This window comes from Acyrthosiphon pisum, chromosome A2 (assembly GCF_005508785.2).
Source record: "Acyrthosiphon pisum isolate AL4f chromosome A2, pea_aphid_22Mar2018_4r6ur, whole genome shotgun sequence".
Taxonomy (NCBI): domain Eukaryota; kingdom Metazoa; phylum Arthropoda; class Insecta; order Hemiptera; family Aphididae; genus Acyrthosiphon; species Acyrthosiphon pisum.
The window spans coordinates 6,981,987-6,994,830 of NC_042495.1; the positions used below are offsets into that span (position 1 = coordinate 6,981,987).

Sequence of the window (12,844 nt, forward strand, 5' to 3'; positions counted from 1 at the left end):
CCGTATGTATGCCACTGTAGGTATTGTTTGTTATTCAAACGTACAACAAAATGCAATGTATATTTTAATGTTTGTAGCTTTTAAACTTGAACAATTTTAACCAATTTTGATAAAAGTTTCAGGATTGTTCTTAGAGATATCTGAAAAGTTTAAAAAGTAGTTTGAATCACGTTCAAAAATACACCAAGTGTTATATCAATTCTATTACAGGCCTGCAATCTTATCAATCTCGCTCGAATATTAGACCACAAAGCGAGGTACACCGATGTCGATTTTCCCGTGAACTGAAGTGCACTACAAATATACCGATACAGTGCCGTGTTAAATGTGGACAAACGTAAATTGTGCCCAATGAAGGGAATAAAATTGTTAACTTCGCCCGGTAATTTTCACGTATAAATTTCAATGTAGTAAATGTGTTTTATATTTGTTAATTTTGTTCCTGGGCGTGCGAAGTTGCGATGTACAGCTAATATTTATATATCTGACGCGGACGTCATGATGGTAATACACAGCGTGTGTCATTTGTTACACCTTATAAATTAATTACGCACTAAATACACATACGATATTATTATATTTATATAGAATCGGAAAACATTAAATATACACACTCGACACATTCGTGCCCGTCCAAATTAACATCATATATTATTAAAACTGTTGGTATTCGGCAGTGTACGACATTCACCATCAGCGCGTGCAGTCTCGAAGAACCTGCAGTTATTCAGTCATCACAGTTTTCCTATATATACACGGTTTAAAGTAAACTAATAAAAAAATATTACAACAACAATACTTCTACCAAACGCGTTCTTATATTATATATATATATATATAATATATTATTGATGAAAACCTCTTTCAAATGTGCTCAAACCACCAGCCACGAAAAACGTCTTATCCATATAAGGAACGCATCCCTGGATGACATCTATAATATCGTAATTAGGTCCTCCGACCGCGTTTAAACGGCTTCGCACGTAGTTTTCGGCCGTACAATATCATTTATAAGAGAGACCTTGTAACACACGTTATGTGAAATGCGCGCTTTACTCAATGCATATAGTATACATATATCGTATGGTTACGACTTACGGACGTTGAATAATATATATATAATAACATAATCGCTATGGCGTATATGTACCATCGCGCGTGTGTATATGTATATACGATTATATTGATACGCGAGTATGGAAACGGAAAACCAATTCGCGTCCTTTTCCCTTCATTCACTCCCGCCCCAGGCGCGCGTGTTCTCTAAATAGGTATACGCGACTCGTGCGAACATCCGGAGTGTAGCGAACGATTTCACTCTCGACGCCAAAACTACGACGAAACCGCCGCCGCTGACCCATTAATCACGCGGGGCGTGCCCATTGTTCGCGCGTTTTATCTGTCGCCGGCCCGTCGAAGTCTTCCGAAAATCCTCTATAATGTATATATGTACATCGTACATACACAAACGCTCGTTCCGTGCAGTGTTCCTATATTATACACTGCACCGTGAATTGCAAAACGGATAAAATATATTATATGCGCGCGCATATAAATAATATAACAATTATTATATTATTACATAAAATATTATGTTTTATTAATCGCGCACACGTCACGCAGCGCATCGTCGAGCCGCGTTATATCCTAACGGCGGCGTCGTTTTTAGGATTTGCGAAGCGCAAGTTTTATATCAGTGTGTGCGGGTTTTCCATAAAACGTGAGTTTTATTTTTCTGATTAGTCACAATAAAATAGGGAGTGTTGAGTCGCTTTAAAGCAGTTTTACTCAACTGGTGACTATCCTAAAACATACATTTTTATGTATTTACAATACTTGTCCTTTTTAAGGAAACACATTTTTTTTACTGTTCATATCAATTTATTCAGAAGAATTCACCATCTTTCGGCAGCACCAGAAAAAGTATAGTTAATGGATAGTCTTTGAATTACATCGAAAATGTCAGAAGCAGCAGCTTTTTAGGCTACGAACGTTTCGCACGAAACAAAAAGCTCTGGGGTTGTCTGAAAATAATACTGTACCCCAGGTTTTGACCTACCAATGTCACCTACCGTGATAGTGATTTACTTATTGCATAATATTAATCACATCGAAACTTCATTTCTAATCTAATTCCTTTGATATTTCAATACGAACCTTCAAATTTTAAATGTTATGAAATAATAACATTTTTTGTTTTTGCGAACGCAAGGCGCTCCAAAACCAAGTAAAAACCCCAAGGCCCAGAGCACTGCAGGCCGTTCTTCCACGAGGACGGCTCTCGGGATACGCATATTATAATATTATTGAATACACGCCGCGGCAAAATATAAATTAATTATTATAGTGAACCCTCAGTGGTCGTACGTATATATACTTAGAATATTATAATATACGAGTCATATACATGACTGCCGCACATCAGCTCCCTCATCGCTTTCGACGGGCGCACACATACAACTGGCGTACGCGAGCTATACTCTCCGAAATAATAACGATGATAATAATAATAATAATATAATAGGGACCTATACTCCAGATTTATTTATCATGAATCAGCGGCGACGGTCCCTCTGCTGCACACATCACATCACATAATATATATGCGCACACCATTGTGTCTGCACGGCCGCGTTTGTGTGTGTGTGTGCACAATATGACTCACGACGACCATCGCGGCGGCGGTGGAGGCGACGACGTCAACCCTCGCAGGGGCTACGCCGAAATCCCTATTTTTTGCGCTTATTTGTGGGGTGATGGTGGACGAAGCCCACACGCGCACCACACCGCATCGGAGACCTCGACAACACACCGCGCCAAGTCGCTCGCGCTGCAGCCATGCACCCTGGAAAGTCCGCGGGGACGACTCGACGGCACATAATAATAATATATTATATAATAGTGTTAGATATTATATAGCAGGGTGTTGTATGCGAAATAAAAAAAAACGACTGTTTTCAAATTTAATATCATAATATAATATAATGTACGTATTTATATTATATATATATTTATATGCATTTTTCGTTTAACAAATTCACACGCTAATATAACAGACTATACATTTATATATATAATATATAATATAATATATTTATCACAAAAACGGACCACAATTTTTAAACGACGTACACGCACGTCGTAAAACGTCGAATAAAAAACGTTTTTGTAATTTTTTTTCTTATCCGGAAGGGGCAAACATTATAGTATGCTTTGGTTTTATACAACTTCTACACATATGCAACGTATATAGATTACAATAAAAAAAGGCCCCGGGTAGTGATAAAAAATCATCTTTAGACGTAAATATTAATACAATAATAATAATAATAATAATTTATAAACCTAAACGCTAATATCACAACATTGAATCATATAACCTAAATGCTTGGTTGATTGTCTATACATATATGCATTTACAATAATAATAATATATCATAATATACATCGTCCAGAAACGTTGATATTCAGTAAAAACAGACGGGAAGAAAAAACCGATTTCTTACACATTATTATCGCGTTATAATAATATACGAAAATAATATTATTATCTATGACGATATTATTTACAGTGTCGTGTGTCGGTCGCTATTCGTCGGTGGCGCCGTAAGGTCTCCAGATCTTCTCCTGGCGGGGTTTGAGCTGCACTTCCGGGCTGGACGATCGGACGACGCCCACGCTGACGATGTCAATGTCCGGGCTGGGGGCCGACTCGCGCTTCGGCCGCTTGCACGGCTCCGGCCGGAGTCGGTCGTCCGGCCCGGTGGTGGTGGCGGTCGCGGCCGCGGCCGCAGTCGCAGTGGCCACCGCGCGGGCCGACTCGGCGGCCAGTCGCTGTCGCTTCGACGGAACGCCGCAGTCGTCCTGCGCCGCCGGTGTGCCCGCCGTCGGTTCTTCCTCGGTGTGAGGCGGCGTGGGCGGCAAGCCGGGCAGGCCGTTGTAACCGGCGAAGTTGAACGCCGACTGGGGCGGCAAGTCGCAATACATCTGCGACGCTTCCATGGCGTCTGCGGATAATAGAAAAACACGACGAAAGTTAGAACCATTTTGAGCGTAGGTACATGATAGTTCATAATTTTATAATTATGCGTTTTCTATATTATACATATATATATCTTGTAATATATATTATTATAACAGAGTTTGGAGAGTTTATTAATTGTTCCGGTTTGGATTTTCGAAATTTTGTTTTTGGGTTATGGTTTTGCAACCGATACTTAAAATTACAGTACGCAAGATGGGTCCCCTTTTTTTCCCGAAAAACTATAATAAATTATGAAAAAACATTTGATTTATTATAGTATTGAATAATTCTATATACCAAAACGACACCAAATATCGGTATACCGGTTATATTATATGGGTTCCGGTCAAGTTTCTGTTCCAACACAAGTATTTTTAATTTCGATTCCAATACCACCCTGTTAAATAATATTGTTATGTATATTATGTGTACATATGCGATTTGTCAAACGGGATTAGATTTTTTTCCTCGTTCTTCTTTTACGTTATTCGGAATCGCCTATTCAAATGGAAAATTCGATTTGCTCTCATTCGTTTGAACTGTGCCGCGGACGACTAGGGGTGACGAAAAATATAAAACCCCTTTTTCCGCCCTGTGTTACACTGAATTATACATATATACACAGTACCTACACATCGCGCGCGTAACAGTAACAATAATAGTAATAATAATAATAATAATAATAATAATATATATATATTATATAGGTTTTCGTATATACACTTACTGTGAAGTTGGAAGTAATTGGCCGCTATGTACTGGTAGTTGAGCGACCCCGGTAACGCTGCTCCCTCCAGCAATCGTTTGTACTCCATGATCATGCCGTAAGGCGGCAGGGGACCGTGCATTGGGAACATGCCACCGTAACCGTGGATCACGTCTGAAACACATCAAGTGAAATGTTTAATGATGTTATATTATTATGCATTGATATTTAATTATTTTTAATAATATTATGGACTGCTTAACGTTCGCCGGTTATCGACAAAAATAAATGTACGGGTCAAAGAATAATACTATAGGTATAGGCGTTAATGCATATACATATATTGTATGTAAACTGTGACAATAATAATTTTATTTCAACGTTTTCGAATTAGAGTCGATTTTACCTAAATAAATCGCCATGTTTCCGAATGGGAAGTCGCATGCAGTTAGAGTTAAATATGTAATGCTAACGCCCATATATTATGTTAATCATTTTTTTTTTATATTGATAAAAATCGGGAGTGAAATGCACTTTTTTGACGTATAGCGTGCAGTATCGATTTTAATTGCGCTTTAAATTATTAACGGATGCCACTGTGAACTCGGTCTCTCTCGTTCACCACTCTCCCGCCATCACTTTCTCTCTCACTCGCTCGTGCGCTCACTTACTCACTCCGACCGGATTTTAATGGCCGATGCTGTGGCATAAGGCATGATGCATGCGTTGTGAATAGGGTGGTCGACGTGGATGGGGCTCGGGTTAAGCCCCGAGAGCTTATCGTAAAATCCCTCCGCTCCCCGAAATCTATTGTAATTTTTACCCCTTTTGCGGGACATAAGAGGGTCAGTTTTATGGCCAAATGTTTACTACTCGGGTAAACCTCACCCCTCAACCCCTCGGTCAACCACCCCTCTGGCAGTGTTCGACACTACCACCACCACCACACCGCTGCTACCGCCACCGATACCACTCCCGCCACCGCCATGCACGTCATCCTTCCACTCCACCGCCTGCCATCATGCCAACGGGTTACAATAGCCGACTAAACCGGGAGCTATTGTGTGTGCGAGTCCGCGTTAAAGGGACGTTTTTTTAGTGAACTCTATTGTACACAGTAAAGCGACAGGATACTTTCCCAACCCTCCTCCACTCGTTTCCGCACAACAGTTTGCTACCTCTTGTTATTATGTCACGTCAGTTGAAATGAAAATCTCGACGTATAATTTACGGATATATTCGTCGTGAGATTTTATCGGATAATTGCAAAAAATCACGGTGACAAACGAACCATCAAAAACATATGCCGATCAAATAATAAATTATACCCATACTCAATATTATAGGTAGTTAATAGGTATACAATATACATTATACATCATGTTATCTGCTATGGTGTGTACCAAATTATAAATTTAAACCAATGTATTTCTACAATGTTATAGGTATACCGTATACTCATGTATGAGATGATCTCTCCATTTTTTGGTTTTAAATAATTCCTGCTGATAAAAGGTAGTAACGCTGCATATTAAGTAGTACCTACTTATAATGATATTATTGCAGTTGTATATTATTATGCATTTATAAATACCAGCTAGTAGATATTTAAATCACAATTAAATTTTAAAACTTGTCATATGAACATAAAGTCATGTGTATGAAATCGATAACATCCTTTGTGTAATATATTATTCACGAGAAGCCCTCGGGACAGTTGGAGTGATTTTGGGTAAAAGCGCGAAAATAATTAAAAAGGGGCTGCTTTTCATATTACGTGACTGGAAGAGAGAGGGTAGATCGCACATGGTCAATTCCAAACGAGTATAAATGTCTATGTATTATAATATATATGATATGAAAAAAAAACGAGAAAACAATCGATTGATACAAATAACGGTCATCGTTGTGGATGAAGTGGGTAATGCGCGAACGGATTCATTAAGCATTCCCGAGACTACTTAATCAATTCGAAGGGCGAACATTTGCCCTAAAAAAAAAAATTCGAAACTATCCGTGTACAGTTATGTCCGTTTGTGTTAATTGCGTTAATACGCAAAAAAAAACTGAGTGGGTTCCGAACAGAGAGAAAAAAAGGGCAAGGGCTTTCCCAATCAACTTCACGTCACGTGAGTGTATGTGCATTTATGTATGTGTCTTCCATTATCTACACCGTCCGCTTATATATGTGTACATTTATCATACATAATATATACGTATACGTTTTATGTATAAGCTATATACATATACATATAACCTTTCCAGCGAAAGACCAGTGGATGATTAATGCACTACCACGACGACTACCAGATAATCCCACACATGAACAAAAACCCTTTTAGGCATTTTGTATTTTTTTTTTTGTGTATGTTCACTGTGACGTCTTTCCGTACCTTCGTTAACGTTATTGCAGCCCAATGAGTTTGACACACTATACCTTTTTTTTTTTTTGTACGTTTGAGTGTGTGCAGAGGTATATAATATATATACGACATTTACGTATATATGTGTACAGCGTATGTTAATGTATTTTCCACGTCGGAAATGGAATTTGCGCATTTGGACAATTTTTCCATACCGTCCTACTTTTCCTACCCTTACACGTTAATACATGAGAATAACTACCCTCGGACAGCGACTGTAATATCCGCCCAAGAGCATATACGAGAAAACGGTCGCAGGCCATTAAATCCCCGCTTATCAGCGTTTTCCGACCGGAACTCAAGTCGGTAGCAATCGTGGAGTTTTTATACATTCTCGAAACTTGATAATGTCCATAGATATTATATATGCGTTATACCTAACCTATATGGCTTACATAGGAAACATTCAACATTTTTCTGGTTTTGGTTTTATTAGTAACTACTAACTGTATTGGTACTAATAAATTAAGTAAAATATGTTTGACATGTAAAAGGTTCACATATCCTAAACATATGTTATGTTATGTTTAATGTAAGCATTGTACTTATAAAATAACTAACATAACTTAAAGGATTTTTAATTTTATGTTTCGCTATGATTATATACGTATATACAACACGATATACCTAAATATTAATCATATTATTATGTTTCAGTATATATTAAAACTCGAAAGTATTGACCACTCATAAAAACTTGGGAATTAAAAACATTATAATAGGTACCTACTATGTATCGTATACTCGTTCTATCAAATATTTATATACATTTTAAATGAAAATAATAATTACGTAGGTACTATAAGTACTTCCAGGATTTTAAGTATAATATTATTATACTCTATTTTTATTTAACCAACGTAAAGCTACAGACTTTGATCATATCTATATAATATGGTAATTTTGCATATCGTTTTACAGTAAAAAAAAAAACTAAACTTTGAAAAACTATTTCACTTAGGGCCCGTTTTACAATAGTTGAAATCCGGTTAAACCACCGAATTTGGCAGGCAAAATCAGTGGTTCAAGCGTAACCGATGTTTAAACTATGATTGTAAAACGGGCCCTAAGTGCTACTTTTAATTGAACTGCTGGGTTAACATTATGTTATAAAATATATTTTACTCCATCCAGAATGTCAAGTATTTAAATATTATTATAATACGCGTCTATCGTACTACCCATATACTATTATTGGTATTTGGTTAACAATAATTAATTGTAAACTTTATTCATAGCTAACTATATATAGCTGCAGCTGGTTTTAGTATGCTTTTTTATACTTAATTTGCTAATAAACAATTTTCGAAAGAAAATTACTGTACACATATACATAATGCATTAATACAGTTCGAAATGGATCGACATTTAATGTCAAAAGCGTGTCACAACAGTTTTACGGCAAATGGACAGCAATCTAATTAGTCTTCGTGATATAGGTGTTGTGGTTGGAGCAAAGAGGAATTGCATATATTTCTATTAAAATAATTAAATAGAACGCCGATTTCGGTTTATATAATATTTTGCAGGCATAAATTGATTAACGGGTGACAAATTCAACGAGCTGTTGAAAAATATCAATTTATATTGGACCTATATTTACGCGTATTTGTCATCACAATATTTATTTAAATATGTATAGTATATAGGTTACCAGCGGAGAGTTTAAATATTACGCAGTTCGCTTTCTCACAATATATTCTACATAGTATATTATAATATAACAACTGCAAGTATTTTACTACTACTGCAGCGCACACATTTATACACGTTGCTAAATATCATATACTATAAATTGTATATATGTATATGAAAATAGCGCGCGTATTGAAACAGTAAACAAAAATGAAAATCTTTTCTCCCCGCGCTCCGTGTCAAAGATCAATGGTGCTTCATTGAAATAACCCGAAGTTGGGAAAATAATATATGTTTTTAACGAGTTCGGGCCGCGTGTCGAAAGCAAAAGGGTCTTTAACCCTCTACCGTTTGTCATAATGACTGCGAAGTGCGAGGGGAACGGAGAAACCATTGTCAACTGTACGTCGTATGTATATAGTTTTAATCTAAAATTACGAGAGTAAAAAAGTATTATGTGGAAGTATTGTTTTTTTTTTATACATTTTTTTCATTTCAAAATTGCACCGATTTAAAGAAATGCAATATAATAATGTTAGATATTTTTTGTTTTTACGTACTTTATAACCATTGTTGGCACTATACTTGTATTATGGGAAGGTTAAAATAATAAACGAGCCCGAAAAATGTAATTCAATATCACATCAATAATCATACATATTTCTTTTAGATTTTAATAATTTTTGTTTCGTATAAATTCATTGTTTATTTATATAGGTATACGTTCCAATATAGTCATACAGCAATTTGTAATAAAAAAACACTTACCTCTGTGGTTCGACCGAGGGAGCCTTGGTCCGTCGACAGTGATTTTAATGGCCTTTACGTAGTTGGCTACTAACACTGCTTGGTCCTTGCATTGAACTGTGATGGTGAGTGTTAACAGCTTACCTATATACGTAACAATAAATTATACATAAAATGTTTATCGTTCCAATATATATATATTTTTATTATTATTTAAATAATTGGAAATGAAACTTTATACATAATAAAAATATAAGATTGCGAATTAAATATATTTACGACTGTAAAATTAGATACCTAATAATAATAAAATAAATAAATAAAAATTGTGAGTAGGTATACCCGTTATAATTTTAATGAGTTATATAAAACAACAATAATATTATATAATAATAAGTAAATTATACACGGACAGAATATTTTTGAAATAGAAAATTGCGCGTGTGCAATTTATAGTATCTGTATAGGTATACCTAATATTTTACTTAAGTATTTTTTCGAAATTCTTGAAAACCACGTATGATGATACAACATAAATCATACGGGTGTAAGATATTGTTATATATTGAGATCCGGGGCGATGTGGTTGGGTTACAGACCAACCGGCTGTTTTTACCCTTATTCGGGCCTTCAGAGAGAGGCTCAAAGGCCACAAAACCTCAAAACCGAAGACCATTGTCAATACAGTCCACCCCCGATTGTGATGATAATTATTAAATTGTTTTAGACGAACCTCTTCCACTGCGGCCGACGAATCGGAGGTCGTTGAAGACGGCGATGCCGGTGGCCGACAGGGCTCGGTAGTTTCGCATGTCGGCCGACGGATTTTCGTCGTTGCCGGCTTGTACGACGACGACCGCGCCGTCGGGAACTTCGTCCAGCACGACCACCTTGAATGGTATGGGCAGCGATTTGTTGGACCTCCAATGGCCGGGCAACACCGAACAGAACACGGACGGGCTGCCCGTGGCCACCATCTCCTTGCCATGGATGGCCCGCACGTCCTCGAGAATGCACGCCACGTACTTCTGGTACACCGCGTCGATGTCCTGCGCAAACGCGACCCAAATTGTTAGTTAATATTGTTTATAATATAATAAAGTATTTATAATTTGAAATTCTCTACAAACGTATAATATATTGTTACAATATAAATTATAAACGTGTACCTAGTTATAAACTTCAGGTAAAGTACCTATACGACCTATACTGATTTTATATTAATACTTATATAATATAAATTATAATTCATTGGTACTTTGAATATTCAGAGATAGATTCGCATGTACTCGCGTATAATATATATTTATAATATTGCACCGATGATCAATCTTTTTTTTTTATTTATTGCATTCGAAAACTCGTGTATTCAAAAAGCGCGTGTCATAAAGGTACCTATAATACTAGCTAAATGAATATTTTTTTCGTATAATTATTTATTTGCACTTATATAAAAAACGTCCATAGGTATAATAATATAATATGTTACGTTGTACCTACACGTCATGTAGACTTCAGTACAACATTATTGTTTAGTGTAAAATTAGCTATCAACAAGTTTTCCCTATTTGTTTTTATTTTCAACCCCTTTTTAATTAATTGTACTGCGTCCCAATATGATTACTTTGGAAACATTTCGTACATGTACACAAACACAAGCTTAACATTTTTAATTCAATAAATAACGAAACTGAAATTATTGTTATATTTTGGATTATTTGGATTATTCGCAAAATCATATGATTACATTACATAGTTTGAAAATTATGTAAAAGTGTCTGATGTAAAAAACACTTAAATAAAATTATAAGAACAATTTATTTTAATCAAAAAATTATCGTAGTATAATAATTGAAAGTTAATTAAGACGAACGGTGAATGATATATCCAGTGGACCACTGATAAGGTTTTGTGTTTTTAAAAAGCAAACAATTTAAACTTAACGTTACTCGGTCTGTGTATATATAGGTATTTCGAAATACACCACGCCGACACTGTTAGATTTTATAAACAGAAAAAAATGTTCTCATGTATAATAATATTGTAAATTATATACACAATACATAAGGTAGTAGATAAGATGTACATAAGGTTACATACTATTATACCATAAACCTCTATATTATATATTATAATAATACTTGCCATGATATCTGTAGCAGTCGTCGGTAGGCTGGTGACGAGATCACTGTTAGCTGAAGACGTTGCACGACGGACTCGTCACCGTTAAGTGGTCGGAATGACGAAAAATTAAAAAACCAAAAAAAAAACCAAAACGAAAAAATGCAAAAAAAACGGAAAACGCGGTCGGAAAAACGACGTCCCACGCGCGGGATCGAGCTTGGCAGGCGTGATCGGCGACGGTGGTGGCGGTGCGGCCGACGGTAGCCGAGCCGGCGCGACTGTTGTACACACACTATGTGCAGCGCTCGACGCGTCGGATGGGTCGTCGGGCGGTAGTGGTCGGGGGTGAGTGGTAGCGGTCGCGCCAGAGAAGTGGAGGAAAAAAAAAAGGTGAACCAAAAACGCGACAAACCGCGTCACCGATCTCGGCACAACTGAAATATTCCGCACGCGGACGACGGGACCTCGTGTTATGTCGTCCCCACCTCGCGCCGCCGCCGAGCCACCGCTACCACCGCCGCCGCCACCACCACCGCCACCACCGCTGCGGCCGCCAGACACGGTAGTGTGTTTTTCGTCGGGGTTTTTTTTCACCCTCGCTCCCACCGCGGCCGCCGCGCCGCCGACGACACTACCGCGTATGTATATAATAATAATATGTGTGCGCGGCGCGCGCGACCACCGCCGGCCCACTGCACCGCGCGCCGCCGCCGCACCGTAAACCACGCCGCGACCCCCAGCCTTCCCTTCTTTGCGTGCGGCCGGGGTTTTTATCCCGCAAAACGCGTGCGGCCGCCGCCACCGCACCGCACTGCGCGCGGCTGTGCGATTACCGCCGACGGTGGCGACGGTTGGTACGGCGGCGGGATGGGGGCCCGGGGGATTTTGATTGACCGTACCGCCGTTCGTCGTTGCGGCGCGCGGTCGCGGGTCGGCGCGGCCACGGCGGCGGGTGGTCGCGCGGTACCGTCGCCGCCGTAACGGCACACGCATCACTCCCACCACGACCGGGCGCGGCGGTTTGCGGCCAACCCGTCGACTAAAAAATGCCCCGCGACCCGGTGAGCTTCGGCGCGGAAAGAAATCGCGCCGACCGGGGGACGGGCCACCGGCGCGCGGTGTCCGCCCAGTTGTGCTGGTGCCCGCGTGCGCGCGCGTCCGTGCGATCGTGTGTGCCCGCGCGAT

General features: G+C 38.5%; 1 protein-coding gene across 1 annotated transcript; it reads right to left on the reverse strand.

Annotated features, from left to right (window-relative positions):
- Positions 1-2,954: 2,954 nt before the first annotated feature.
- Positions 2,955-12,135, reverse strand: LOC103309678 (segmentation protein Runt). The gene is made up of 5 exons (XM_008185747.3): positions 11,681-12,135; positions 10,269-10,584; positions 9,557-9,679; positions 4,752-4,904; positions 2,955-4,007 (listed from the first exon to the last, which is right to left on the reverse strand). The coding sequence occupies exons 1-5, from the start codon at positions 11,681-11,683 to the stop codon at positions 3,589-3,591; spliced, it is 1,014 nt and encodes a 337-aa protein (XP_008183969.1). The 5' UTR covers positions 11,684-12,135; the 3' UTR covers positions 2,955-3,588.
- Positions 12,136-12,844: the final 709 nt, after the last annotated feature.